Source organism: Heteronotia binoei, chromosome 16, assembly GCF_032191835.1.
Source record: "Heteronotia binoei isolate CCM8104 ecotype False Entrance Well chromosome 16, APGP_CSIRO_Hbin_v1, whole genome shotgun sequence".
Taxonomy (NCBI): domain Eukaryota; kingdom Metazoa; phylum Chordata; class Lepidosauria; order Squamata; family Gekkonidae; genus Heteronotia; species Heteronotia binoei.
The window spans coordinates 42,667,682-42,695,632 of record NC_083238.1 but is presented as its reverse complement, the minus strand read 5'-3'; the positions used below and the strand labels follow the sequence as shown (position 1 = coordinate 42,695,632).

Below are 27,951 nucleotides of genomic sequence, written 5' to 3'. Positions count from 1 at the left end.
TGAGGAATTTCAATGGCAGTTTATGAAGCAGTTGGGTCTCTCCCATTCAAAGAAAAGAAGGCCAACACATCTCACTCTTAAATTAAAGAAGCTGTTTGTCTTCACCACACACACACATATACACATACACATCTGTCGTCCACTTGAAGAATCTTAATTTGATTAGCCATCGTTATTTAAAACAATGGACAGAAATACATGTAAAATATACTGTTAAAACCTCTACAGATGTATTTTTGAGATAATTTCTACAGATATAGATGCTTTACAAGCAAAAGATTCACGAGGACTGGCGGGGAGGTTCTCACTGGCCCCCTATATTCCCCCATCCTGCATTGTATCTTCTTCCCCTGGCAGCTCCTCACAGCCTCCCCCTTTCTCACCCACCCAATCTACTGCTGTGTGTTGCTCCCAGTCTTCAGTTTCCCCTCCTTCCCTTCCCCCTGGCAGCCATTTGTCTTTTCCCTCTTCCTTCGGCGTCTTCATCTCCTCCCATCTTTTCTTGCTCCCTCTTGCAGCATTTTGATTCTCCTCCCCCCACCTTTGATTGAGAGAAACCAAGGCTTGGAAACTTCAGTAACTTACTTGTGGGTGTCCTAGCAACCCCCAAAATGGCCACCAAAGTCTCTGAACATGGTCTCATGAGATGTCAGTGGGCATTCACTTCTTAAAGCAACAGACATAGCTTCTATTACTTGGTGGGAAGCATAACCCCACATTGTATTTTTTTTAAAGATTTCAAATTTTTTTCTGTAAAAGTTGAGCTTACCTCACCTTTGTAGACACCGCCCCCCCCCCACAATCCTGGCCACATTGTACAGATTTTTTTATCCACTAGTACAGAATTAGATACAATGATAATTCAAATGAATAAAAATTATCTCTTGCTGTCAGGATATCTTTAATATTTTATTGTTCATTCCCTGTTACAGCTAGGTACTAAATCTAAGATAACTTCACTTTTGTGTGTTTAATTAGGTATCTGTACCCCACTTTTCTCCTAAGTGAGGACTAAAAGCAGCTATATCATCGTTTTCCTTCCTCCATGTTATTCTTGCAACAACACCATGGTGGTATATATATAAAAAAAATCTGCTCAGCTTTTCAGAAGACATTTTGCAGTTTCTCAGAAGACGACTGTTCCCTGCACATTGCTTTGGACTGGAACCTTGCTAGGGCAAACTGTAACTCACAGCAGAGGAATTCAACCCTAGCTTTATAGGCATATTTTGCTTTTCAAGATACACTAAAAATCTTCTGCCTTTTGTCAGAAAACTTAAACAACTGACAAGGAACCAGAACGACACACTTTGCAAAACTCTCGATACATAAAAGGGCACCTGCAAATTGAGCACTCACATGACTCCATTTAGACTCCAACGCAAGAGCTAGCAGGTAGAAGAAGAAGAAGAAGATATTGGATTTATATCCCGCCCTCCACTCCGAAGAGTCTCAGAGCGGCTCACAATCTCTTTTACCTTCCTCCCCCACAACAAACACCCTGTGAGGTGGGTGGGGCTGGAGAGGGCTCTCACAGCAGCTGCCCTTTCAAGGACAACTTCTGCCAGAGCTATGGCTGACCCAAGGCCATTCCAGCAGGTGCAAGTGGAGGAGTGGGGAATCAAACCCGGTTCTCCCAGATAAGAGTCCGCACACTTAACCACTACACCAAACTGGCTCTCCTCACTTTGCCATGGAAGCTGGCTCAGTGGTCCATCACACACACCTTAGGTGAGGCTAACTTCTCCCCTCACACACACACGAATAACACAGATCAAAGCAGGCTGAGTTCCTTACTAATGGTAACCAACTCACAGGTGAAGTACTAATCTCCTGCACCCCTGCACTAGAGCTACAGTGAAAGGTCTTGCTACCCTGCATAGTCAGCCTCTCTGGAGACTTTTACAAAGTCTAGCAATACATTAAAACAGGGGTGTCGAACCCATTTGTTATGAGGGCCAGATCTGACAGAAATGAGACCTTGTTGGACTGGGCATGTCAGGCCGGGCCATGCGTGTTCCTATTTTAGATTAGGTAGCAGAAATATAAACTTTATAAAGGACACAGACAAACACGGAGGGGTTTTTTTTAACTTAAAACATTTAAGTTAAAACATTTGCACTCATTGGTCTTAAAGGCACATTCCTTGTATGGGATACAGGAAACTGGGCAAAGGAAGCTCTGGCTCTTTCCTCCTTTCCCCAGGGGACCAGGATGGGGAGAAGCTTCAGCCAATAGAAGGAAAAGAGGCTTGGCTCAGTAACTCTGCTGTGTGATTGAGTGAGCCTGGCAAAGCAAGCTCTGTCTCCCCAAGGGAGGAGCCTCAGCTCTGTAACTCCTGTATGATTGAGCAAGCCTTGCAAAGCAAGCTGTGATGCAGAAGGAAGGAAGAGAGAGGGAGAAGGAAGCAAATGACAGCCAGTTGCTTGGGGGCCTGACAGGAGCCCTCCAGGGGCCTGATTCGGCCCCCAGGCTGCATGTTTGACACCCCTGCTCTACTGGCTTCAGCCACACAAACAACATTAAGCAAATTCCTGCAGACATATGGAAACACTTGAAGCACAGAAGATTTTGGATCCTGGACACTCAACCCAAACTTTGTCAGCTGCTTGGATTATTTTGCACAGCTTGTAATGCTGCTATTATCTTACCGACATTTTATCAAAGTATATTAATGTTTATACACACACAACACAATCACGCACATAACCAGCCGCTGCCAAAGGCTGAACTCACTAAGACCTCGCTACGATAATCCTCTCCCATGACACGTAAGCCTTTACCACGTGCTCACTTATAAAAAGCTGGGGGGGGGGGGGAGAAAATTCAGCCCCATCATGGCAACTCAGAGTGGAGACATATGCAGCAGGTTACGCCGAGCGACCGCAGTACTTTGTAAAGCTAAAGAATGCTAATTAAATCCAACCGAGCTTGAATGAAGGGCAGCAATGCTATTGAATATGTACATAAACACTGACATGCGTGATTTTTATGTTCTGTGTTTGTTATTAGCAGTGCTATGCCTGATGGGCCACAGCTATTTTAAAGACTGTGGTTTTCGACTGGTGGGTCAGGACTCAAAAATGGGTCACAGGCTCTCTTGCACTGGCTTGTGAGGCCTGGAGAAGAAGGAACTACATGAGCTGGAAGTCCCAGGTTCGAATCCTCACTTTGCCATGGAAGCTGGCTCAGTGGTCCATCACACACACCTTAGGTGAGGCTAACTTCTCCCCTCACACACACACGAATAACATCACCAAATTACATGGGGGCACCCAATTGGGTGCCCCCAGGAGGATGGCGCCCTAGGCAATCACCTAGTTTGCCTGAGGCGGAGCCGTCCCTGACACTAAGCCTAACCTATCTTACAGGGGTGTTCTGAGAATAAAACAAAGGACAAGCATAAAAATTGCTTTGGGCCCCACTGCAGAGTTTCTGATAGGAGGAGAAGAAGAATTGCAAATTTATACCCCGCCCTTATCCCTGAATCAGAGACTCAGAGCAGCTTACTATCTCCTATATCTTCTCCCCGCACAACAGACACCCTGTGAGGTGGGTGAGGCTGAGAGGGCTCTCACAGCAGCTGCCCTTTCAAAGACAATCCCTGCGAGAGCTATGGCTGACCCAAGCCATTCCAGCAGCTGCAAGTGGAGGAGTGGGGAATCAAACCTGGTTCTCTATCAGACAAGAGTCCACGGAGTCCATGCACTTAACCACTACACCAGGGGTGGCCAACGGTAGCTCTCCAGATCTTTTTGCCTACAACTCCCATCAGCCCCAGCCAGCATGGCCAATGGCTGGGGCTGATGGGAGTTGTAGGCAAAACATCTGAAGAGCTACCATTGGCCACCCCTGCACTACACCAAACTGGGTAAAATCAATGATGTAGCTTTTTTGGAATTGCATGGGAGCAGGCCATGAAGCTCGCCAGCGGAAGGCTTCCCACCAAGCAGGAGGCCTGGCAAGCCTAGTTGTTGTGCACACATATCTGACAGAGTAGCTTCTAGTCCACAAAAGCTTATGCAAAAATAAATGTATTTATGTACCGCATTTATACTTAAGGAGCCCCAAGACTCCTGTTTAGTCTGACTGCATCAGACTAACAAGGCTACCCATCTGCCACAGTTACCATGCGCAAGGCCAATGTTTCCCACAGCAACCATAAAGTGTGGATTATGTACATCCTCTTTAAAGTCCAGGTATTCATACTGGGCCACTTTGACCAACCAGGCTTCCCAAATCCAGGTATGCAGGGGTTTAAAGATATAAAAGGGTAGATGACAATCATCTGTATTTGCTGCAGGAAACTGTAGTGACAGTGTTCAAAGGGGCCTAGGAAGAGTTAAGCACGAGCCATTCCCAGACCTTATCTAATCACTCACAGGAGGCCTGATGCCCTGCCTTATGTAGCCCTGGGTGATTTCTCCATCTTTATCTAATGAGATTACAGGTTTTTGCAAGGGGCTGCCAGAAACAAAGCCCCGGATCAGAAGATATAGTAACAACAAGGCCAGGTTTCAACCATTATACATCAAAACCATGCCATTCCACTTCTACACGCATAAACTCCAAGCACAGAGGCTGCAAAACTCTGAATACCAGTGATGGGAGGCAACACCAGAGTTCTCTTGCTATTACAACCAGGAGTGGAATTCTAGCAGCTCCTTTGCATATTAGGCCACCCCCCTGAGGTAACCAATCCTCCAAGAGCTGACAAGGCTCTTTTTTGTAAACTCTTGGAGGATTGGCTACATCAGGGGGCATGGCCTAATATGCAAAGGAGCTCCTGCTAGAATTCCACCCCTGATTACAACTGATCTCCAGGTGACATAGACCAGGAAAACAGTCACTTTGGAAAGTGGACTCTATGGCTTTATACCCCATTGAAGCCCCCTCCCCTCCCCAAACCCCACCCTCCTCACACTCCACCCTCAAAATCTCCAGGTATTTCCCAACACAGAACCAGCAATTCTAGGAGAAGGTCTCTGCGTCTTGTTGTTGGCCCTCCAAGGCAACTGGCCGGCCATTGTGTGAAACAGGATGCTGGACTAGATGCACCACTGGTCTGATCCAGGAAGCTCTGCTTCTATTCTTATGCTTTTTGCTGACTGTCACACCACGCCCCATTTGGCCATGGCAGTCACTGACCTTTCATGTGTTTTGGTTAGCTGCCTGACGCTACTCACATGTCAGAACCATTCAGAATTTCTCACTTAGATTCCTTGTAGATCTGCAGGCCCACAACATAAAGTGTCACAACCAGACCAATTTCACACTAGACCTTTAATCCTGGTTTAGCCCTGTCCCTAAGATGACATTCTACACTAAAATCATAGAATCATAGAGTTGGTTTATCTGATTCTATGATTCTAGTGTAGAATGTCAGTTTGGGGGCAGAATTAAACCAGGGTTAAAGGTCTCGTGCGAAATTGGTCTCAGTGTTCCCTCTAAGCTGAGTTAGTGTGAGCTAGCTCACAGCTTTTTAACCCCTGGCTCACACATTTTTGTCTTAGTTCAGGACAAACAGCCCCAGAGCAAACTAATTTACGCAGTAGCTCACAACTTTAATGCCAGTAGCTAACAAAGTAGAACTTTTGCTCACAAGACTCCACAGCTTAGAGGGAGTACTGGTCTAGATATTATAATACAGGGCCAACACATCTTTGGCCATCATGAACATTTATGACAACACAACGTGCTTTGCTTGTTATGGTCCTCCATTTAAAATCTTTCACAGGTATTGACTTGTTTTCACTTCTACAGCTCCTGTGCCATGGAAAAGCAAATGCTGCTACAGTATCGGCCATTACCTGTAGAATCAAATATAATAGGGATGCAGTTTCTGTTGGAATTCCAACTGCACTTGAGAACTTGGCCTCCTTGTACGATTCCAGGCTGACTTGTATTTGCCTTCGGCGCACCCACAAGAAGAAACGTCCTGCAAGAAAAGAAACAAGCAAAAAAAGACAGTTCAAGACTGCTCGTGGTTTCACAGAAGGCAACTGCTAAAGCACCCAAACTACAAAACTGAGTATAAGTCAAAATGGTGCACAGAAAAATTGAACAGCAGAAGGAGTGCTTGCATAATGGCTAAGAAAATGAGACTTGGTTCCTGGAGGTGGGATTCATGAAGGAGCTATCTTTCCTACAGTTAAGACTTGCTCCTGAAGACTTGCACAACACATGACCCACCAAATACATACATAATAGCCCCCAAGCTGCAACCAACTTATGCCCTCCCATGAAGGGGCTTCCAAGGCAAGCAAGAAGCAGAGCTGGTTTGCCATTGCCTTCCTCTGCAGAGCCTTTCTCAGTGGTCTCCCACCCAAATACCAACCCTGCTTAGCTTCTGAGATCTGACAAGTCTGGGTCGCACCATGATGCCTTTCCTCCCAATCCACCAGACATGAGAGCAGGTGTGGCGAAACTCGCTCAACCTAAGAGCCACATAGAATAAACGTCAGATGTTTGAGAGCCGCAAGACAAAAAGGAAGGAAGGAAGGAAGGAGGGAGGAGGGGAGGGAAGGCAAATAGACGAGAGAGGTGGGAAGAAAGCAACTTTAAATGCATTCTCCAAGCTGTCTTTGCTTAGAGAAGTGAGTTAAAGAGAGAAATACCTTCTCCAAGCCAGCCAAAACTTTGAAAGAGCCACATGTGGCTCCTGAGCCACAGTTTGGCCACCCCTGCACTAGAGGCTTCAAAAAGCCTTGTGGTTTTGATGCTCGCCAGACACTGTGGAAGTGGAAAGGAGGGGTATCAAGTTCCTGCTTGACCACAGTACAAGGCTACAGTGACACAGTCCTGTCGCTTGGTCCTTTTTAGTCGCATAAGAGGTACAGAAGCCAACGCATCCCTGCAGCTGCCCGGGAAGCACCGCAGAACTGGCTCTGGATGACTGAGGTTTGGCTGTCTTTCATGACTCTTCCCAACACTTCTCTTTCTCTTGCCAAGCCAAGAATCTAATTCAGCTGGAATGGCAAAACCCATTGAACTCCCCCCCCTCAACTGCAGCCAGGCTGAAAACCAAAAAGAGAGATGAACTCTGATAGCAGCGTCTTCTGGAAACTCAGATGTTTCCATCAGCTGGGCTTGAGTAACCAGCAGAATGTTCAATATATATATTTTTAAAGCAACATGTGAGAATTAGTAATTCCCCAGCCTTGTGGAAAATTATTCTTTAAATTCTGTTTCATACAACATACTATAAACCAATTCCAACCTTCAGTGTCTCACCTCCCGAATGCCTGGGGAAAAAACAAATCTACTCCAAAAATAAAATAGCATCTGCCAATCCTTACATAAGGGGCAAACTCTTCCCTCAGATCCACTCAACACTGTACACAGTTCCCATTGTTCACATAATAACTCTATAACAGGGGCGGCCAATGGTAGCTTTCCAGATGTTTTTTTGCCTACAACTCCCGACAGCCCCAGCCAGCATGGCCAATGGCTGGGGCTGATGGGAGTTGTAGGAAAAAAACATCTGGAGAGCTACCGTTGGCCACCCCTGCTCTATAAAACTGACTATTTATTTATTGCACTTATATCCCGCCCTCCCCAAACGGGCTCAGGGCGGCTAACAACAGTCACAATTCGATGATAAATTCACATTGTGACAATAAAACATTAAAATATTAAAACAATTTAAAACACAGCTCAATTTCAACTCAGATGGCGTTCTGTCTATGTCAAATCAATTTGTCATGATACTGTGGGGCAGATGGTACATCCCCATAGATGTTAAAAGTACCTTCTTTTAGGTCTCAAAAGCCTGCCTGAACAGATATGTCTTACAGGCCCTTTCAGGCGGAATTGTGACAAGTCCCGCAGGGCCCTAGTCTCCTCAGGGAGAGCATTGCAGAGGGCAGGCACAGTCACGGAAAAGGCTCTTGCCCTTGTAGTGGTCAAACAGGCTTCCTTTAGCCCGGGGATCTTTAGCAGATTTAACGAGCTTGATCATAGTGCTCTCTGGGGCTCGTGTGGGGAAAGGCGGTCTCAAAGGTAGACAGGTCCCAAGTCATATAGGGTTTTAAAGGTCATAACCAGCACTTTGAATTGGGCTCGGAACGCTATAGGCAACCAGTGCAGTGCCTCCAGTGCTGGTTGGATGTGCACCCATAAAGGCAGCTCCAATACCAACCTGGCTGCAGCATTCTGCACCAGCTGCAGTTTTCGGGTCCAAGTCAAGGGCAGCCCCATGTAGAGGATGTTACAGTAGTCTATTCTCGAGGTGACCATTGCATGGATTACTGTAGTCAAGCTGCTGCGTTCCAGGTATGGAGCCAACTGCCTTATCTGCCTAAGATGATAAAATGCAGATCTGGCAGTGAAGGCTCCAGGAGTTAATGAAGGCTCCAGGAGAACCCCTAAACTCTTGATCCTCAAAGCTGGCGCTAAATGCGTCCCATTGAAGAATGGCAAAGGGATCTCTCTTCCCAGGCCACCCCGGCTTAGGCACAGAACCTCCATCTTTGCTGGATTCAATTTCAGTCGACTTTGTCTGAGTCATTTCACAGTGGCTTGTAATGCCTGCTCCAGGTTTTCTGAGGCGTAGTCGGCCTGGCCGCCCATCAGGAGGTAGAGCTGGGTGTCATCTGCATACTGGTGACATCCCAGCCCATAGCTCCGGACAATCTGGGCGGGGAGGGGGGGGCGCATGTAGATGTTAAATAATGCTGGGGAGAGAACCGCCCCCTGAGGCACCCCACACACTAGTGGGTGTCTCTGAGACAACCCCTCCACCACTGGCATCCTCTGTCCCCGACCTTGGAGAAAGGAGATAAGCCATTAAAGGGCAGACCCTTGAATCCCCGTGTTGGCAAGGCGGTGCGACAGCAGCTGGTGGTCGACCGTATCAAAGGCAGCCAACAGATCTAATAACAGCAACACTGCCAATCCGCCTTGGTCCAGATGTCTTAGGAGATCATCAAAGAGGGCGACCAGAACTGTCTCCGTCCCATGTCCCGGGCAAAAGAAGAAGATGATGATATTGGATTTATATCCCGCCCTCCACTCCGAAGAGTCTCAGAGCGGCTCACAATCTCTTTTATCTTCCTCCTCCACAACAGACACCCTGTGAGGTGGGTGGGGCTGAGAGGGCTCTCACAGCAGCTGCCCTTTCAAGGACAACCTCTGCCAGAGCTATGGCTGACCCAAGGCCATGCTAGCAGGTGCAAGTGGAGGTGCGGAATCAAACCCGGTTCTCCCAGATAAGAGTCCACACACTTAACCACTACACCAAACTGGCTCTCCAGACTGAAATGGGTCTATTGTTGGCCCCACTAAAAAGTTTTGATCTGACATCCCCGTGAAGAAAGGTTAAAGAGGTTGGGGCTCTTTAGTTTGGAGAAATGACAATTTCCTTGGTGGTCTCCCATCCAGATGCCAGCCAGGACCAACCTTAAAAAAAGGTAAAGGTAGTCCCTTGTGCAAGCACCAGTCGTTTCCGACTCTGGGGTGATGTTGCTTTCACAACGTTTTCACGGCAGACTTTTTATGGGGTGGTTTGCCATTGCCTTCCCCAGTCATCTACACTTTCCGCCCAGCAAGCTCATTTTACCGACCTCGGAAGGATGGAAGGCTGAGTCAACCTTGAGCTGGCTACCTGAACCCAGCTTCTGCCGGGATCGAACTCACGAACTCAGGTCATGACATGAGCAGGGCTTAGGACTGCAGTACTGCAACTTTACCACTCTGCGCCACGGGGTAGTAAGGACTGTCCTTTCTTAGTGTTAAATAGTGGGTTCGATGCATGAGGAGACTTAGTTGCGGTGAATCAGGCTCTTTATTGTGATTATAGCATTTCAACGGTTAACTAAGACTCCTAAACGGGGCCAACTATATACACTCCCAAGTTCCTGCGCTAGAATATCAATGGGTCATTTGAACCAGCAGGGGGCTGGTGATTGGACCAGGGAAGCAGGGGTTTGAATCCTGCTTCCCATTGTTCCCAAGTCCCCAAGCTCAATTCTAAAGGTTCCAATGAGCCACACAGGAACTAACAATCCACATGAGACACAGAGTCACGCATACACAGCACTTAGCTTCCAAGATCTGACAAGTCAAGCTAGCCAAGGCCATCAGGACGAATGTTCCCTCTAAGCTGCAGAGTATTGTGAGCAAAAATTCTACTTTGTGAGCAATTGGTATTAAAGTTGTTAGCTACTAGCATTCATTTTGTGAGCTGCTGCATAAATTATTGTGCTCTGGAGTCAACCTTCCTGAGCTAAGACAAAAATATGTGAGCTGGAGGCTAAAAATCTGTGAGCTAACTTACTCTGACTCATCTTAGAGGGAACACTGATCAGGACTACCCTGATCCCCAGAGGATTTAAATGAAACTTTTAATAGCAAGGAAGAGAGACAGTCAACATATTCCTGCAGCAATATCTTGATTCTGATACCTTCTAAGCCAGCGACTAAATGCAAAACATACGGCCCATGAGCTGCTATACTAACCTGATGTCTCACACCCTGTTTGCCAAAGACATGAATGCTGGCCAACACAAATATTTAGACCCGAAGTGTTACACACTGATCCTACAGATACAAACTGCTGCACTGGTAAGCCACAAAATAGGATGGGTGCCAACATATTCCAAAAGAAATAAGACCTTTGTCTTTCCCAGAAAGCTTTGGAGGTTCCCATAAGTACAGCTTTTAAAAAAAAACCAAAAAAAAAAAACCCCAACAACACAATCTGGGATGGATGGCAAAAAAAGACCTCTTGGAAACTAGCATCTGCATGAATGGCTCTGTCAGATTTCCTTTTGTTTCTCACAGTGCAATTCTAAAAGAGCTACACTCTTCAAAGCCCATTGTCTTTACAGACCTAGAAAGGCGTGTCTTAGGACAATGCATGTCCCAGAACAAACAATGTCCCAGAACAAACAATGACATTCACACACTTCCAACGCAGACACATTTACTCCTCAGAATTCACAGAATGTGGTCTCTTTAGCAACTGAAGATTCTACAGCCTCCTTCCTCCTCTGTCCAACAGCATTTCAGCTATAAGCACGCTCGTTCCTTTGGACGGCACTCATAAGGGTTGACAACCCGTCTCAACTCTATATTCGCAAACCAGCAACAGCTCAAAAAACGGCTCAAGCTGTTGCCAGTTTGCAGGTTTCCAAATACAGAGTTGAGGCTTTGTGTCCACTTGTGAATGTACTGTATGAGATGTTATTATAGATAGTTGGAGGAGGAAGAATTTGGAGTTGCCTTCCATTTGGAGTGTTCTTAAATTTACCAGGGTTGTCTCCATTGAAGAGGGGAGTGTGGAGTATACCTTTGCTGGAAGAGACTTCGAAGCAGGATATCAAGTCGACCTCCAGTACCTTGGAACTCTACTTCGTATTGTAAATCGCTTGTGGGAATATATTTTGTACTGAGATTGTTCCATATATGTATGTGTATTTATGAACTATGTTTTACCTATAAAAGCTGGGAATTGTAGTACAGTATTCCTTAGTAATTTTTGGTCACTTTAGGTTGTTTATTGTTGCACAGTCTAGAGTGACTTCTCTCTTGCTTTTTCAAATTCTGTTTTCTACCAAAAAAAGCCCAGCAGGAACTCATCTGCACATTAGGCCACACACCCTGCCATCACCGGAAGTGATGCCATGCGTTCAATAGGTTACTTTCCACATATTGACACGGAACAGTACAGTGCCATTGGCTGCAATCCATGGATGTGCGTTCTCGCATAGCCCAATGACAGACCTTATTTCGCCCCCCCCCCAACATGGCCAGAGAGAGAGAGAGTCATGTGTGGTGGAGCAGGCAGAAGCAGAAAGCAGATCCAGCTTCTCCTGGGAGGGGGTGTTTGTGGGTGGCTCTGCATCTCTCACTCTCCTTACAAGCCCACTGGAGGCTGGAGATGGCAGAGAGGACAGAGCGCGCCGTCTGGGAGCACGTGGCTGCCTTGTTCCTCCCGTCTGCCAGAGACCTTTTTTGAGCCAGAGCCCTTACCAAGCCAGCCAGAACTGTGTTCCTGCTCAAAAAAAGCCATGGAGAGAGGCATTTGGGATTTCAAGTCCAGACACCGTAATGCCTTCCTCTACCTGTAGCTGCTAATGTAAATTCTACCCACAAGCACTGCAATCCCACGAACATTTCCTTCAAAATGGCTCCCATTTACTTCAACAGAACCCACTGAACAAAATTGTTGGCTTACAGTGAACACACTTAGTTTCTTGGCTTCAGAATCAATACTGGAGCATCAAGAGAAACAGTATATGAAATGAGTCACGGCCTAAAAATAAAAAGAGGCTTCAACGGCTCTAAGAGCATTGATCTGACTTTGCCTAGAGCATAATTAATTGGAAGACCATCCGCAACTTAAAAGGGAGCTGCTAGCTACAGAAGCAAAACGGACAACAGTGGAAAATTTGACAAGCGAGGCCAAAGGATTGATAGGATGTGGAAGCCAGGCCTCCAAAGCCCAAGTAGAATGATCCCCAAAGTTTTATAAGACCCTGAAAATTAGCTTGACAGCAGGTAAGGCAGGCTACTGCACCAAAAAGGGAGTTGTGGAGATCACAGGTGAAGCAAGTCCCCACAATTTGTATCAGCCATGTTTGGGGAAAGGTTATGAGCCCCTCTGCTTGGCATGCCAAGGGTCCCAGGTTCCATCCCTGGCATCTCCAGTGGAAAGGATCAAGTAATAGATGATGCAAAAGACATCTACCTGAGACCCTGGAGAGCTGTGGCCAGTTTGAGCAGATAATATTGATCTTGATGGACCAAGGCAGCTTCATGCGTTCTGAGGAATCTTGCAGGAATTTAACACCTAGGAGCACTAGAAAAAAATATTCCACCTCTTTAGCAGAGGCTTAATGGGTGGAAATGGGCAACTGAAATAAAGATATATACATCACCTGTTAAATATACAATTAAGCCTACTTTAAAGGGACTAGAGCAGGGGTGGCCAAATGTGCTTGATGTAAGAGTCACACAGAATAACCGTCAGATGTTTGAGAGCTGCAAGGAGGGAGGAGAGAGGTGGAAAGAAAGCAACTTTAGATATATTATCCAAGCATATGGCTGGCTTGGCTTGGAAAAGAGATTTAAAGAGAGAAGTGCTTTCTCCAAGCAAGCCAACTGGGCAGTAAGAGCTTTGAGAGCCACACAATATTTGTGAAAGAGCCACATATGGCTCCCAAGCCACAGTTTGGCCACCCCTGGACTACAGTCACAGAGCACTTCTCCTCCAGATAGTTGGCAATTCTATGCAGCACCCGCCTTTTGTTCTACATTGGATCCAGGCGATGATGACATTGGCAAGGATAGAAGCTACACGCTTCTTTCCATGACACTGTCACAAGGTTGCCAACTCCAGGTTGGGAAATTCCTGGAGACCTGAGGGAGGGCCCTCAGGGATGAATAATGAACATATGAACATGAACATATGAAGCTGCCTTATACTGAATCAGACCCTCGGTCCATCAAAGACAGTATTGTCTACTCAGACTGGCAGCGGCTCTCCAGGGTCTCCAGCTAAGGTTTTTCACGCCTATTTGCCTGGGCCCTTTTTTAGTGGAGATAACAAGGATTGAACCTGGGACCTTCTGCTTCCCAAGCAGATGCTCTACCACTGAGCCACCGAGTCCACTCTCTAATGGTGCCAGTCCCCAGTTCCGAGAGTGGGATTCTTCAGGTTTAGGGCTTCTAACCGCCATGGACCAGCCAGCCAGTGGGGGAAACTCTGCCCCTAAACAGGGACATTACACATTACCCAGAAGTGAGATCATGTCAAGGACACTGTACGGGGAACATTGGTTTTTGGGCAAAACTCTATGATTTGAGGGCGAATTCAGCATAAAGTTTTGCCCCAAAACCAGAATGTCACCTCCAGTGGTACTGACATGGTGACGTCATTCTTACATGATGTCAGCTCATCACACAATATCCCCGCTTGCCCCCAAAACACCCCCATATCTCCCTGCTGGAGCAATGAGGGAGCAACGCTACTACCTTCCAAAGTAGTCATTTTCTCCAGGGGAACTGATCTCTGTAATGTGGAGATCAGTTGTAGGTCCTGAAGACCACTTGGCAACCCTGTATAAGAGGCACAGAGGCAGCACCCCCAGGTGGCACAGAAGCACACCGCTTCTGTGGTACCCTAGCCAGATCAGGCTGCCGTGGCATGGCTTCTGGGATGTGGCAACTGGCAAAAGCCATGTCCACTGCCTCTCACACACTGCCACTCTTTGTAGACTGGCAATCAAAACAGCCACTTTGGTCACTTGGGCAGTGAACCCACCTTGCCTATACAGCAGCCTGAGGAAACCCAAAGATCATCCTAAAGAGGTATTATATGTAATGAAGAAAAAAAGGAATGGATTTATACCCTGTTCTCCACTACCAAAGAAGTCTCAGAGTGGCTTACAATCTCCTTTTCCCTTCCCCTGCCCACAACAGACACCCTGTGTGCAATATTCCCTCTAAGCTGTGGAGTCTTGTAAGCAAAAATTCTACTTTTTGAGCTACTGGTATTAAAGTTGTGAGCTACTGCATAACTTAAGGTTTGCTCTGGGGCTATTTTTCCTGAGCTGAGACAAAAATGTGTGAGCTGGAGGCTAAAAAATTATGAGCTAGCTCACACTAACTTAGCTTAGAGGGAACACTGCCTGTGAGGTAGCTGGCGCTGAGAGAGCTCTGACAGCCACTGCTCTTGAGAGGAACAGCTCTGTGAAAATTTGTGACTGACTCAAGATCACATCAGCAGGTGCATGTGGAGAAGCGGGGAATCAAATCCAGTTCTCCCAGATAAGTATCCACGCACTTAACCACTGCACCAAACTGGCTCTGACTGGCTCCATTATACAAAGAACATCCTTACCAGGAAGCAGAGAGTGAGTGTAAATGGGCAGTCTTTGCATTGGAGGATGGTAAGCAATGTGGTGCCGCAGGGCTCAGTACTGGGCCCCATGCTCTTTAACTTGTTCATTAATGATTTGGAGTTGGGAGTAAGCAGTGAAGTGAAGTGGCCAAGTTTGCAGATGACACTAAATTGTTCAGGGTGGTGAGAACCAGAGAGGATTGTGAGGCACTCCAAAGGGATCTGTTGAGGCTAGGTGAGTGGGTGTCAATGTGGCAGATGAGATTCAATGTGGACAAGTGCAAAGTAATGCACATTGGGGCCAAGAATCCCAGCTACAAATACAAGTCGATGGGTTGTGAACTGACAGAGACTGACCAGAGATCTTGGGGTTGTGGTAGATAACTCACTGAAAATGTCAAGACAGTGTGCGATTGCAATAAAAAAGGCCAACGCCATGCTGGGAATTATTAGGAAGGGAATTGAAAACAAATCAGCCAGTATCATAATGCCCCTGTATAAATCGATGATGCGGTCTCATTTGGAATACTGTGTACAATTCTGGTCACTGCACCTCAAAAAGGATATTATAGCACTGGAAAAAGTCCAGAAAGGGGCGACTAGAATGATTAAAGGTTTGGAACACTTTTCCTATGAAGAAAGGTTAAAACGCTTGAGGCTCTTTAGCTTGGAGAAACGTTGACTGCAGGGTGACATGATAGAGGTTTACAAGATTATGCATGGGATGAAGAAAGTAGAGAAAGAAGTACTTTTCTCCCTTTCTCACAATACAAGAACTCGTGGGCATTCAATGAAATTGCTGAGCAGTCAGGTTAAAATGGATAAAAGGAAGTCTTTCTTCACCCAAAGGGTGATTAACATGTGGAATTCACTGCCACAGGAGGTGGCGGCGACTACAAGCATAGCCAGCTTCAAGAGGGGATTGGATAAAAATATAGAGCAGAGGTCCATCAGTGGCTATTAGTCACAGTGTGTGTGTGTGTGTGTGTGTGTATAGTCCATTGGCCTGATTCAACATGGCTTCTCTTATGTTCTTACAACTTGGTTTTTCTCTAGCTCATCATCTCTCTTTCCTTCACGCCACATATGGCGACTCACTGGAGGGGGGGGGGCTCAATAAGCCACCTGTTTTTTGTTCCTGCTTGGAATTGCCAGAACAGGGGACTGTCATACATTTCACAAGGTGTCATGATCTGTGCAGGACTGGGAGACAAAGCCTAGGGAGGCCTAGGCCTAGAGACCAGAGTGCGAGCAGAAAGCAGACACAGTCTACAATCCCCACAATGCTTGGCGCCTGCTTCATCAGTGTCCAGGGATTGTGTGAGGAGATTGATACATAAACTTTGTGGGCTGTGGAACTGTGTTCTTTTCTCTCGCAGTCAGGCTGGGAGGACGGTCTGTGGCTGAGAGAAGGATCCCTCACTCAGAAGGCAGAGTGAGTCACAGGCAGTCGGCCTGGGGGAAAGGGCTGTGGGCCCTGATGACTAACAAGCTAGGGGGAGTACAGGTAGCCGTGTTAGGGCTTATTTTCATTTTCCTTTATCCACTGTTATATCTATTAAGCACCTTGCCTTGTTCGAATACGCATCCCTGTATTAATAAACCTTTATCTTTCTAATGTTTTCTGCCTGGTCATCACGCCTGTGTTTCTCGGTTTCTCAGCCAGGCTGAGGGCCACTAGGGAGCAGGCCTTCTCGGTGATAGCCCCTCGCTGGTGGAACGACCTTCCGGAGATGGTGCGAGCCCTGCGGGACTTGAACCAATTCCGCAGGGCTTGCAAAACATGTCTCTTTCAGCTGGCCTTTGAGATGGAACCCGACTAATTTGATGAATGGACAACTAGTCATCTTGTGGATATCACGACTACAGCATTTAGCACCTATTTTATTATATATTTAACTTTTAAATAATTTTTACTGTAACTGATATTTAAAATTGTTTATGTTGTTTTATGATTCATGGGATTCCCATGTCTGTCAGCCGCCCTGAGCCCGCCCCGGCGGGGAGGGCGGGATATAAAAATAAAATATTATTATTATTATTATTATTATTAAAGGGGCATTTTTGTTGGGCTTGGGAGGGTACTCTGGGCCTTCCCAAGGGACCATCAATCCAGAGTGGTGGCAGCGTAAGGCAACACCCCACTGGGTTCATGACACAAGGCCTCAATGATACACGGCAAGTGGGTTAAGACTCGGTCAGTGAGTTGTAAGCTGCACAGACCTGCCCAGCAAGGTCTGGAAAGTGCTTTAGGAATTCCCCTCAGTTTCAAAAGAAGCTTGCCATCAACAAGCTTGCTGTTTAACATCTATAACCCAAAGTGCTACTGAAACCAATTGTGTAGAGTTTTGGATACAGATGGTACTCCGGAGATAGAAAAACATACATTATTGTTCTATCAGGATTTAGACATAACATGGCAGTCGAGGAAAGGGGGGAGTGAGAACTAAAATGTAGTCTTTTGCCAACATTTGCAGCACTCCATTAGGAATTATATAGAATGCTACCACAGCGTTCTATACTATTGCAACTCTTATAATAAATACAGTACGTGAGTTTTATGAGGTTTTTCCACCAATGAAAAAAAAATCAATTCCAAAACACCTGACAAGAACAGACCACTTGTATCTAGGTAGACCATTAGCAGGGAGACCCATGGTGCAGAGTGGTGAGCTGCAGTACTGTACTCCAAGCTCTGCTCACGACCTGAGTTCAATCCTGGCAGAAGCTGGGTTCAGGTAGCAGGCTCAAGGTAGACTCAGCCTTCCATCCTTCCGTCGGTAAACTTGCTGGGGGGTAAAGTGTAGATGACTGGGGCAGGTGAAGACAAACCACCCCATAAAAAGTCTGCCAAGAAAATATTGTGATGTCATGTCACCCCATGGGTCGGTAACGGCTCAGTGCTTGCACAGGGGACTACTACCTTTACCTTTTAGTCCATTGGTATGGCAGTGGAAAGTGTAATTAAGTCATAACTGATTTATGGTGACCCCCACAGAGTTCTCAAGGCAAGAGACATTCACAGGTGGGTTGCCATTGCCTGCCTGGTATTCCTCAATGGTCTCCCATCCAAGTACCAACCAGGACTGACCCTGCTTAGCTTCCGAGATCTGACAAGAATGGGCTAGCCTGGGCCATCCAGGTCATACTTACAGGGCTTTTTTTGTAGCAGGAACTCCTTTACAAATTAAGCTACACACCCCTGATGTAGCCAATCCTCCTGGAGCTTACAGTAGGCCCTGTATGAAGAGCCCCACCCACCCCTGGGATGCCCCCAAATCCCCCTGCTGGAGCAATGAGGGGATCTGGCAACCAGGGTTCCCTCTAAGCTGAGTTAGCATGAGCTAGCTCACAGATTTTTAGCCTCCAGCTCACATATTTTTGTCTTAGCTTAGGAAGGATCACTCCAGAGAACAATAATTTATGTAGTAGCTCACAACTTCAATGCCGGTAGCCAACAACTTTGATACCAGTAGTTCACAAAGTTGAATTTTTGCTCACAAAACTCTGCAGCTTAGAGGGAACATTGTTGGCAACCCTACCAAGCTTACAGTAGGCCCTGTATTAAAAGCCCTGTAAGCTCTTGGAGGATTGGCTACATCAGGGGTGTGTGGCCTAAAATGCAAAGGAGTTCCTGCTACAAAAAAGGCCCTGCCTGATGAAATTCGTTCATGGAGTCACTTCTAATTGGAATCAGCACTGATCTCACAGAGCATCCTACACCTAACATCCCGAACCTCACAAAGCACCCTGCATCACCATACGTGCATCATACTGAGAAGCCGGGACCTTCCTAGCATGAACACGCATAATGAATCAAACACCTGAAGAAAAGGCGAAGCTTGTGCAAATCGCTATAATGATTTCCCATGTAGGATTTCCTTTGCAGACTACAAAGTAAAGAGTCAGTGCCAAGCAGGGTAGTATTCCCTTGTGCCCGTGTTTGGGCAGAGAGATCCATAAGCTTGGCCTTCACCCAGGTCCAAAGCGTTATTTCTGGAGTTAGCTTCACCCCCAACACACACACACACATATTGGAATTCTCAGTTCGGACTAAACTCTAGTTTAGAATTCCAAGTGTTGCAGATGGGGGGAGTGGGGGGGGAGAGACATACTTATTATGCATGCCTGCATTCATACATCATTGATCACCAGAGTTAGTTTTTAACCAGGATTGCTTTATCACGCTCCCTGTAAGAAAGGAAGGGAGAAATGAGGCATGTATAAAGAGCCCAGCAACCAGCAGGGATCGTATGCATTTTAACTGAACCGCAGTGAAATTTGTTCTCTGTCCCTCTGACCACACAGCCATTTCACACAGTAGCTGCTGAGGTAATATCTGAAGGTAATGATAATAGATCATAGGACAATGGTGGTGGTGGGGGGGGGGGGGGGTTTGCCCGGATTATGTTTAACCAAAAGAACAATCATTTTCTTGACTCCAGTATCCAATGGATTCAGCAGATATTCAGGTGGTGAAGAACTTCCAACAATTGATGGGACAGGGCTTCAAACGCGATTCTGGGTATGAAAACAAGGTCTGAAAATCATGCTGCTGTCCTGTCTGTGAGATGTCTGTGCTACTTTAATTAATGGGATACGCCCATATGATTAATCAGCTACAATCTGTTTAATGAAGCGACAATCCAGAGAGGTAGAAGCCATCTAGTCCAGGGGTGGCCAAACTGGCTTGGGAAGAAGAAGACTGCAGATTTATACCCTGCCCTTCTCTCTGAATCAGAGACTCAAAGCGGCTTACAATCGCCTATATCTTCTCCCCCCCACAACAGACACCCTGTGAGGTGGGTGGGGCTGGAGAGGGCTCTCACAGCAGCTGCCTTGTCAAGGACAACTCCTGCAAGAGCTATGGCTAACCCAAGGCCATTCCAGCAGCTGTAAGTGGAGGAGTGGGGGATCAAACCCAGTTCTCCCAGATAAGAGTCCGCCCACTTAACCACTACACCAAACTGGCTCTCCCCACATGTGGCTCTGTCACATATTTGTGTGGCTCTCGAAGCCCCCACTGCCCCATCAGCTGACTTGAAGGCATTTCTCTCTTTAAATCACTTCTCCAAGCCAAGCCAGCTGGCAGCTTGGAGAATGCATTTAAAGTTAAAGTTGCTTTGTTTCTACCTCTCTCCCATCTATATGTTTTCCTTCCTTTCTCTCTCCTTCCCTTCTCTCCTACCAGCTCTCAAACATCTGATGTTTATTCTGTGTGGCTGATATGTTAAGCAAGTTTGGCCACCCCTGCCCAAGACTGTTACAGTTGATAGCAATGGCACATCAGAGTAGAAGAAACCCAGAAGGAGAATGAATGCTACAGCCATTCCACTCCACAGCCATCCACGCTCTACAGCAACTGGAGTTTCTCACCTCTTTCATTATCACAACCAACCTCCAAGGCAGGCTAAGTAGAGAGAACAAGCATCTGGCTCAACATCCCCTAGTTAGTTTCACAACCGAGCGGGGATTTGAATCCTGGCTTTAACCCAAAATTCCGCTCATTATATCGTTCCGACCCTCGCTATGACCCGATTAGCCTACACAGCCACTGCCTCACACTGCAAACATTTCGTTTAAAATGTAGCCCCAGCCATATCACACTCTTGATCTCAAAACACTTAGCAACAATGAAATCAGCATGATGCCCTTCAAAGTCATAAGCCCAATCACTTAGGAAACCACCAACCCCCCTGTGATGCTTAACTCCAAGATCGTGCAACCCTGATCATTTTCTCCATAGGGAAAACAAAGATGCGTCAGAGCCAAGCTGGACTTTTAAACCAAGAGCGGACCGCTGCTAACCCCTGAATCATACATATGCGGAAAATATTCTCAGACATAGTTGATATCACTTCTGAGAAAGAGTCAGGTGTTTAAGCAGATAGTTCAGCTCAGGGCTCTGTTTCAGAATGTACTTGTGGTTTACGAGACTCTTGATTCTTCCTTTTTTTAAGCATTTCTGTCTTTCTGACGGGAAGGAAGGTGGCACAGTATAGGCCAGCCTTGTCCAATCTCAGAAGCTAAGCAGGGTCAGGACTTGGAAGGGAGAACACCAAGAAAGACTCTGCAGAGGACAGATAGTGGCAAACCACTTCTCCTTCCCCTTACTGGGGTCCAGGGCTTATTTTGAGCAGGAACGCACAGGAACGCAGTTCCAGCTGGCTTGGTGTCAGGTGGTGTAGCCTAATATGCAAATGAGTTCCTGCTGGTCCTTTTCTACATAAAAGCCCTGTGCAAAGCAACGGTGACATCGGGGGTGTGGCCTAATATGCAAATGAGCTCCTGCAGAGCTTTTTTCTTCAAAAAAAAGCGCCCTGCTGGGGTCACCATAGGTCAATTGCCACTTGAAGGAGTATTTCTGATTTTAGAAAAAGCTCCTCAGATGGCTTTTACATCTAAACCCAACATAAACAAGAACATCACATTTAAAATAGGAAAACCCCAATATAAAATAATACACATTTTTTTTAAAAAAATAAGCAATCATGGGGAGCCGGTTTGGTGTAGTGGTTAAGTGTGCGGGCTCTTATCTGGGAGAACCAGGTTTGATTCCCCACTCCTGCACTTGCACCTGCTAGCATGGCCTTGGGTCAGCCATAGCTCTGGCAGAGGTTGTCCTTGAAAGGGCAGCTGCTGTGAGAGCCCTCTCCAGCCCCACCCACCTCACAGGGTGACTGTTGTGGGGGAGGAAGGTAAAGGAGATTGTGAGCCGCTCTGAGACTCTTCGGAGTGAAGGGCGGGATATAAATCCAATATCTTCTTCTTCTTAAATTAAATATCAAGAACACCAGTACACTTTTGCATCCTCACAAGCATTCTTTACATTAACCCTCCCACTTTCTGACTAAGATAAAAGGATAAAAGATCTATCAAATCCAACCAGTAAACCACAATGATATCTAGCTCTTAAAAAGATAAAAGTAGACACCAGGCATGTCTGACTGGGAAGTGAGTTCCACATCCAGAGAGCCAACACAGGAAAGGTCCTTCATTTCGTAGCCACACACTCTCATCTAACCTCTGAAGGCCTGATTTTTAACACAGGTTGATAAAGATTCAAAAGGGTAGCCGTGTCGGTCTGAAGCAACAGCACAAAGTTTGGGTCCAGTGGCCCCTTTAAGACCAACAAAGTTTAATTCTGGATACAAACGTTTGTACGCAGGCACACTTCATCAGATACCTCTGGTTGATATAGTAACAGGGAATATTGCTGCCAGAGGCAGAAACCAGAGTTTTGGAAGGTGCTTATAAAATGAAACAGGAAGCTGTTGAGCTTCTTTATTGCAGGACACTTTGCACAACAAGAGAACAGAAGGTACATAACTCTGGTCAATAAATCAATATTTCAGTACTGAGGGTGGAGTATATCTATCATGTTTAAATTCAGGAGCTTTCCCAGTTTTATCTATTATTCGATGATTCTATTCTGTACTGCATTTGCAAAGAAATATTTTACTTATATAATAAACTCTGGGCTCTCTCTGAAAGGAGAGACACAAATACAAACACCAGCTGGAGTATCTGAGTAGCATTGGAGAGTCTCGGCTTCAAAGCAGCGTGCCCATTGGTAAAGTGCACCCCCAGTGACTTGTACCAATCCTGCCTACCCATCCGTGTTTGGCCCCTCTTCTGCTGCTGTATTTTACAGCCTTGGAAAAGCAAATCAGGACGACCTTCCCCTGACAACAAAGTGATCCTGCGGATGTGTAGCAGGGGTGGCTGAACTGTGGCTCGGGAGCCACATGTGGCTCTTTCACACATATTGTGTGGCTCTCGATGCCCCATCAGTCAACTTGGAGAAGGCGTTTCTCTCTTAAAATCACTTTCCAAGCCAAGCCAGCCTGCAGCCTGGAGAACGTGTTTAAAGTTGCTTTCTCTCTCCACCTTTCCTCTCCTTCCCATCTATTCTCCTTCCTTCCTTCAAACATCTGATGTTCATGTCTTGTGACTCTCAGACATCTGAAGTTTATTCTATGTGGCTCCTATGTTAAGAAAGTTTGCCCCCCCCACCCCATCTGTACAGTCAGGCTAAGAAATAAAAACTTTCAATGGGAGCAGGTAGCATAGAAGAGTGTTAGTCAAGCTTCCATCCACAACCCAGTTAGGAGGAGGAGAATTTTAGCCAAATCCTGAATACAGGATCCGTGAATTTTCTTCCAGTGATCTGAGATTTCCAACCTAAACAAAAACCTGAACTCCTCCGCTTGGAAGCAAGTCCCAGTGAACTCGGCTGAGCTTACTTTCGAAACGTGCCCAAGATCAGATTCTCCGTGTCCCTACGACAGAAGTCTGTGCAATCAATGAGATTTCGGAGTTAAGTACGGACCTGGCTTTAAGACGGGAGTGGATGGAGAAAAGGCCTCCCTCCATCCCCATTCCAGCCACATATCTGCTCGGAAGTCGACCTCCATTCATTTCAAGAGAACTGGCTTCCCAAGCTGAGCCGTGCTCAGAATGGAGATCAGAACAGGAGGCGCGTTTTCCCAGTTTCTCTTCCAGGACTTCCCTGGGACTTTCTCCAGCCGCCCTTAAGAGAGTCTGAACAATGAACTTTTCGCAACCGGCGCGAAACCTTAAGAGGGGGGGGGGGGGGAACAGCGGCGCCCTCCCGTCCCTGCCTGTTACTCACGAGGAAGCCTCGGGGGCGAAGAAATCCACGGCGAAGCCGAAGTAACTCCCCCGCGCGCCGGAGTAAACAGTGGGGCCGTCCGCGTCCAGATTGAAGGCGCTGCCCGGCGGCAGGAGGCGGCCGACGCAGACCAACCAGCCCAGCAAGCGCGCCAAAGCCATGCCTGCCGCGCTCTCCTCCCGGGGGCTTGGGGCTGCGGCGCAGGAGGGGAAGGAGACGGCGCTGCCTGCTTGCTGCGCCTCGGCCCGAGGCTCCCCGGCCGAGCCGTGCGCTTCCTTTTTTGTTTTGTTCTCCGCTTCCCCGGGACGGGTCCTGGTTGGGAACGGGGGCGGGGAAAGAGCCGGGCCCCGGGGCGGAGGGAAGCGGCGCCGCGCCCCGAGGCGGAGCGAAGGCTGGAGGAGCGGAGCGCGGAGGCGAAAGCCGGCCGGAGGAAGGAAGGACCCGGAGGAGCCGCTGGGCTGGGGTCGGCGTGGCCTGTGTCGATCGGGACGCGGCGCAGGGAGGGACCCAAACGGGGCGGGAGAGCTCATCCAGGCGCAGTTGCTCGGGGACTGGGGACCTGGAGCTTTTGAATAATCCCACCCCCCTCCAAATAGTCAGCCCTGTTGGTCTGAAGTAGTAGAACAAAATAGGAGTCAAGTGGCACCTTTAAGTTGGTCTTAAAGGTGCCACTTGACTCCTGTTTTGTCCTACAACAGAATAAAGTTTGAGTCCAGACGGCTCCTTTAGGACCAGGGGTGGCCAAACTTGCTTAACATAAGAACCACATCGAATAAACGTCAGATGTTTGAGAGCCATAAGACATGAATGTCAGGTGTAGGTAGGTAGGAAGGAAGTAAAATAAATGGGGGAGGGAGAAGTGGAAAGAAAACAACTTTAATTTAAGATCGTTATCCCCGCTGCCATCTGGCTTGCCTTGGAGAAGTGATTTAAAGAGACAACTGCCTTTCTCTCCAAGCTGGCTGATGGGGCAGTGGGGGCTTCGAGAGCCACATTATACGTGTGAAAGAGCCACATGTGGCTCCTGAGCCACAGTTTGGCCACCCCTGTTTAAGACCAACAAAATTTCATTCTGGATATAAGCAGGGCCATTGTGAGCAGGAACACAGTTCCGACTGGCCTGGAGTCAGGGGGTGTGGTAAATGAGTTCCTGCTGGGATTTTTCAACAAAAAAAGCCCTGTGCAAAACAATGGTGGTCAGAGGGTGTGGCCTATTATGCAAATGAGTTCCTCCTGAGCCTTTTCTACAGAAAAGGCCCCAGTATAAGGTATTCTTTTTGTATGCTTAACCACTGCCCACCAGCTATATGCAACTCTGCTCACTGTACCCCGTTTCATTGTCTGAGGAAGGGTGCTTTTAGTGCACAAAAGCTTGCCTTCTGAATGAAACTTTGTTGGTCTTAAGGGCGCTGCAGGACTCCTGCTTTGTTCTGTTGCTTCAGGCCAACACGGCTGCCCACCTGGATCTATTCTGGGTATAAACTGCAGCTCGGGAGCCACATGTGGTTCTTTCACGCATATTGTGTGGCTCTCGAAGTTTCCATTGCCCTGTCAGTCGGCTTGCAGGAGGCATTTCTCTCTTTAAATCACTTCCACAAGTTGCCAACTGGCAGCTTGGAAAATGCATTTAAAGTTAGAGTGGCTTTCTTCCCCTCCCCCTCCCTCCCCATCTATTTTCCTTCCTTCAATATCTGATGCTCATGTCTTGCAGCTCTCAAACATCTGACATTTATTCTCTGTGGCTCTTACATTAAGCAGGTTTGGCCACCCCTGGTATAAACTTTCATGTTCATGCATGCTTTCTCAGGCACATTGGCATGGAGGTTAACCACTCATACTATATAGGCAGATGCACAGCAAAGAAGCATACCAGCTGTGGGCGCTCCAACTCTGAGATAATTTGTGACCAGGGCCCCCAAGATTTTGACTGCCTAGGGGTCTCCACAGGGTTTAATCCGGCAGTGATTCCAGTCCCAGAACCAGGGGTTTTTTTTGAGCAGGAATGCAGTTCCAGCTGGCTTGGCATCAGGGAGTGTGACCTAATATGCAAAGGAGCTCCTGCTGGGCTTTTTCTACAAAAAAAGTTCTGTGTGGAGCAATGGGGGTGTCAGGGGGTGTGGCCTAATATGCAAGGAGCTGCTGCTGGGCTTTTCCTACAAAAAAAGTTCTGTGTGGAGCAATGGGGGTGTCAGGAGGTGTGGCCTAATATGCAAATAAGTTCCTGCTGGGCTTTCCCTACAAAAAAAGTTTGCGAAGCAATGGGGGTGCCAGGGGGTGTGGCCTAATATGCAAATAAGTTCCTGCTGGGCCTTTCCTACAAGAAAGTTCTGTGTGAAGCAATGGGGGTGCCAGGGGGTGTGGCCTAATATGCAAATAAGTTCCTGCTGAGCGTTGTCTACAAAAAAAGCCCTGCCCAGAACACTCAAGCCACTCCCAGAGACCATCATTCCAGGCCCAGAGCAGGTTTCTCTAAATCTGTTTGGTGTTTTTGTTGCAACTTTTCTGTCCTCTTATTTGTTTCAGTGGAGCGCACGCGAGTCAATTGGCATTCCGGTCTCCTGTGATACAACAGGCTTTCAGATATCTCCCATTGTTGCCAATGGGCAATCTCTGATTCATTTTCACACACACCCCTCCACAGCTCAGGATCAAATCCAGACCTCTTGTTCCATGCTTCACTTTTAAACATTTATATTAAGGGTGACTCATTGGAGCGATCTAGCTGCCTGTGAAAAGCTTAAATATTTACTAAACTTTGTGAGTGTCCAAAAATGGTATCAGGAGTTACTAAGAAAAGGATCAAGTGCTTTTGCTTAACTACTTCTTACTTCTAATGTAATTTACCGAGAAGGGGCTAGACCAGGGGTGTTGAACTTATTTGTTATGAGGGCTGGATCTGACATAAATGAGACCTTGTCAGGCTGGGCCATATCAGGCCGGGCCACATGTATTCCTATTTAAGATTAGGTAGCAGAGATACAAACTTTTTAAAGGACACAAACAGGACTAAAGATTTTTTTAAAAAAACCCTTACAAAAAAACATACTTAAAACATTAGCACTTATTGGTCTTAAAGGTGCTTTCTTTGTATTTCTCCCATAGGATCCAGGGGACTGGGCAAAGGAAGCTCTGGCTCTTTTCTTCCTTCCCCAGGGGGCCAGGAGAGAGAGGAGCTCAACTGATGAAGAAAGTGAAGGCTTTGCTCTGTAGCTCCTGTGCGATTGAGCAAGCCTGGCAAAGCAAGCTGAGATGCAGAAGGAAGCAAGAGAGGGAGAAGGAAGCAGATGACAGCCAATTGCTTGGGGGCCTGACAGAAGCTCTCTAGGGACCTGATTCAGCCCCCAGGCCACATGTCTGACACCCGTGGGCTAGACTCAGATTTGTTTGAAAATATTACCTTGAGAGTAGACACAGGATGGTTGTCCTATCTGTAACTCCTTCAACAAGTGGCAGGTCTCATTGCAGTCATGGAAGCGGAAAACCAAGCCATGCAGAGACAAGCTCTAGTTTCTGTAATGCCAAATAGCAGGGATGGCCCTAGACTGTCTGGCATCCTAGGCAAGGCTAACACCCCCCCCCCCATATTGATAACATCATTGAGTCACATGGGGGGCCACCCAATTTGGTGCCCCCAGAAAGCCAGCGCCCTAGGCAATTGCCTAGTGGCAGGACTGGACCTGCCCAATAGTTCTCTCAATGGAGGGAAGAAAGCAGAATCCCACAAGGATCACTGCTGGGGCTGGTGCAATTAAACGCGCTCAGAAATGACCTGGAGTTTGGAGGGACAGTGTAGTGGCCAAGTTTGCAGATGGCACCCAATTATTCAGGATGATGAAAACCAGCGTTCACTGTGAAGAGCTCCTGAAATACTAGAAAAGGGCACCCAGTGGAGTTGATAGCCAGTAGAGTCGGCAGACAAAAGGAAGTACCTTTTAAGTCAATGAATGATTAAAACGTGGACATTGCTCTTACGGTTCCGCAGGGCTTGCAAAATGGCACTCTTCCGCCAGGCATTTACATGAATGGTAACATCTGCAGTAATGGGACTGGCCCATAAGAACACCACCAATGGCCTACTTCACATGTGCTGTGGTGATCCTGAGACCTCTCTGAGTATCGCTGACCACCAGAATTTAAATCGCTGCCTGAAATTGTCATAGTAGGACATGGGATTGTTTTAAGTTGTTTTTATGTTTTGATTGTTGTTTCTTATATTGGTCACACTGATGTGTTTGTGTTGACCCTTGGTTTGTGAGCCACCCTGAGCCTGCCTTTGGTAGGGAGGGCGGGATATAGATTAATAATAATTGCTGCCGGAAGGTGCAGTGGCCACACAGATGGCTTTAAAGGGAATTTATGGAGGGTAGGGTCTATCAGTGGCTTCCAGCTCTGAAGACTAAAGAGAAACTTCACACGAAGAGACAGGGAACGTCTGAATACCAGCGATCCCATCAGCAGTTACGCATGGTAG

General features: G+C 47.0%; 1 protein-coding gene across 1 annotated transcript in view; it reads right to left on the bottom strand.

The window, feature by feature from the left end:
* The window catches only part of ITGAV (integrin subunit alpha V), a 96,807-nt gene extending 72,797 nt beyond the window's left edge, over positions 1-24,010 (bottom strand). Inside the window, exons 1-2 of the mRNA XM_060257027.1 lie at positions 23,481-24,010; positions 5,811-5,938 (exon numbers count right to left, since the gene is read on the bottom strand). Coding sequence (XP_060113010.1) covers positions 5,811-5,938; positions 23,481-24,010 — 658 coding nt within the window. The remainder of the gene's footprint in view (positions 1-5,810; positions 5,939-23,480) is intronic.
* Between the last annotated feature and the right edge of the window lie 3,941 nt (positions 24,011-27,951).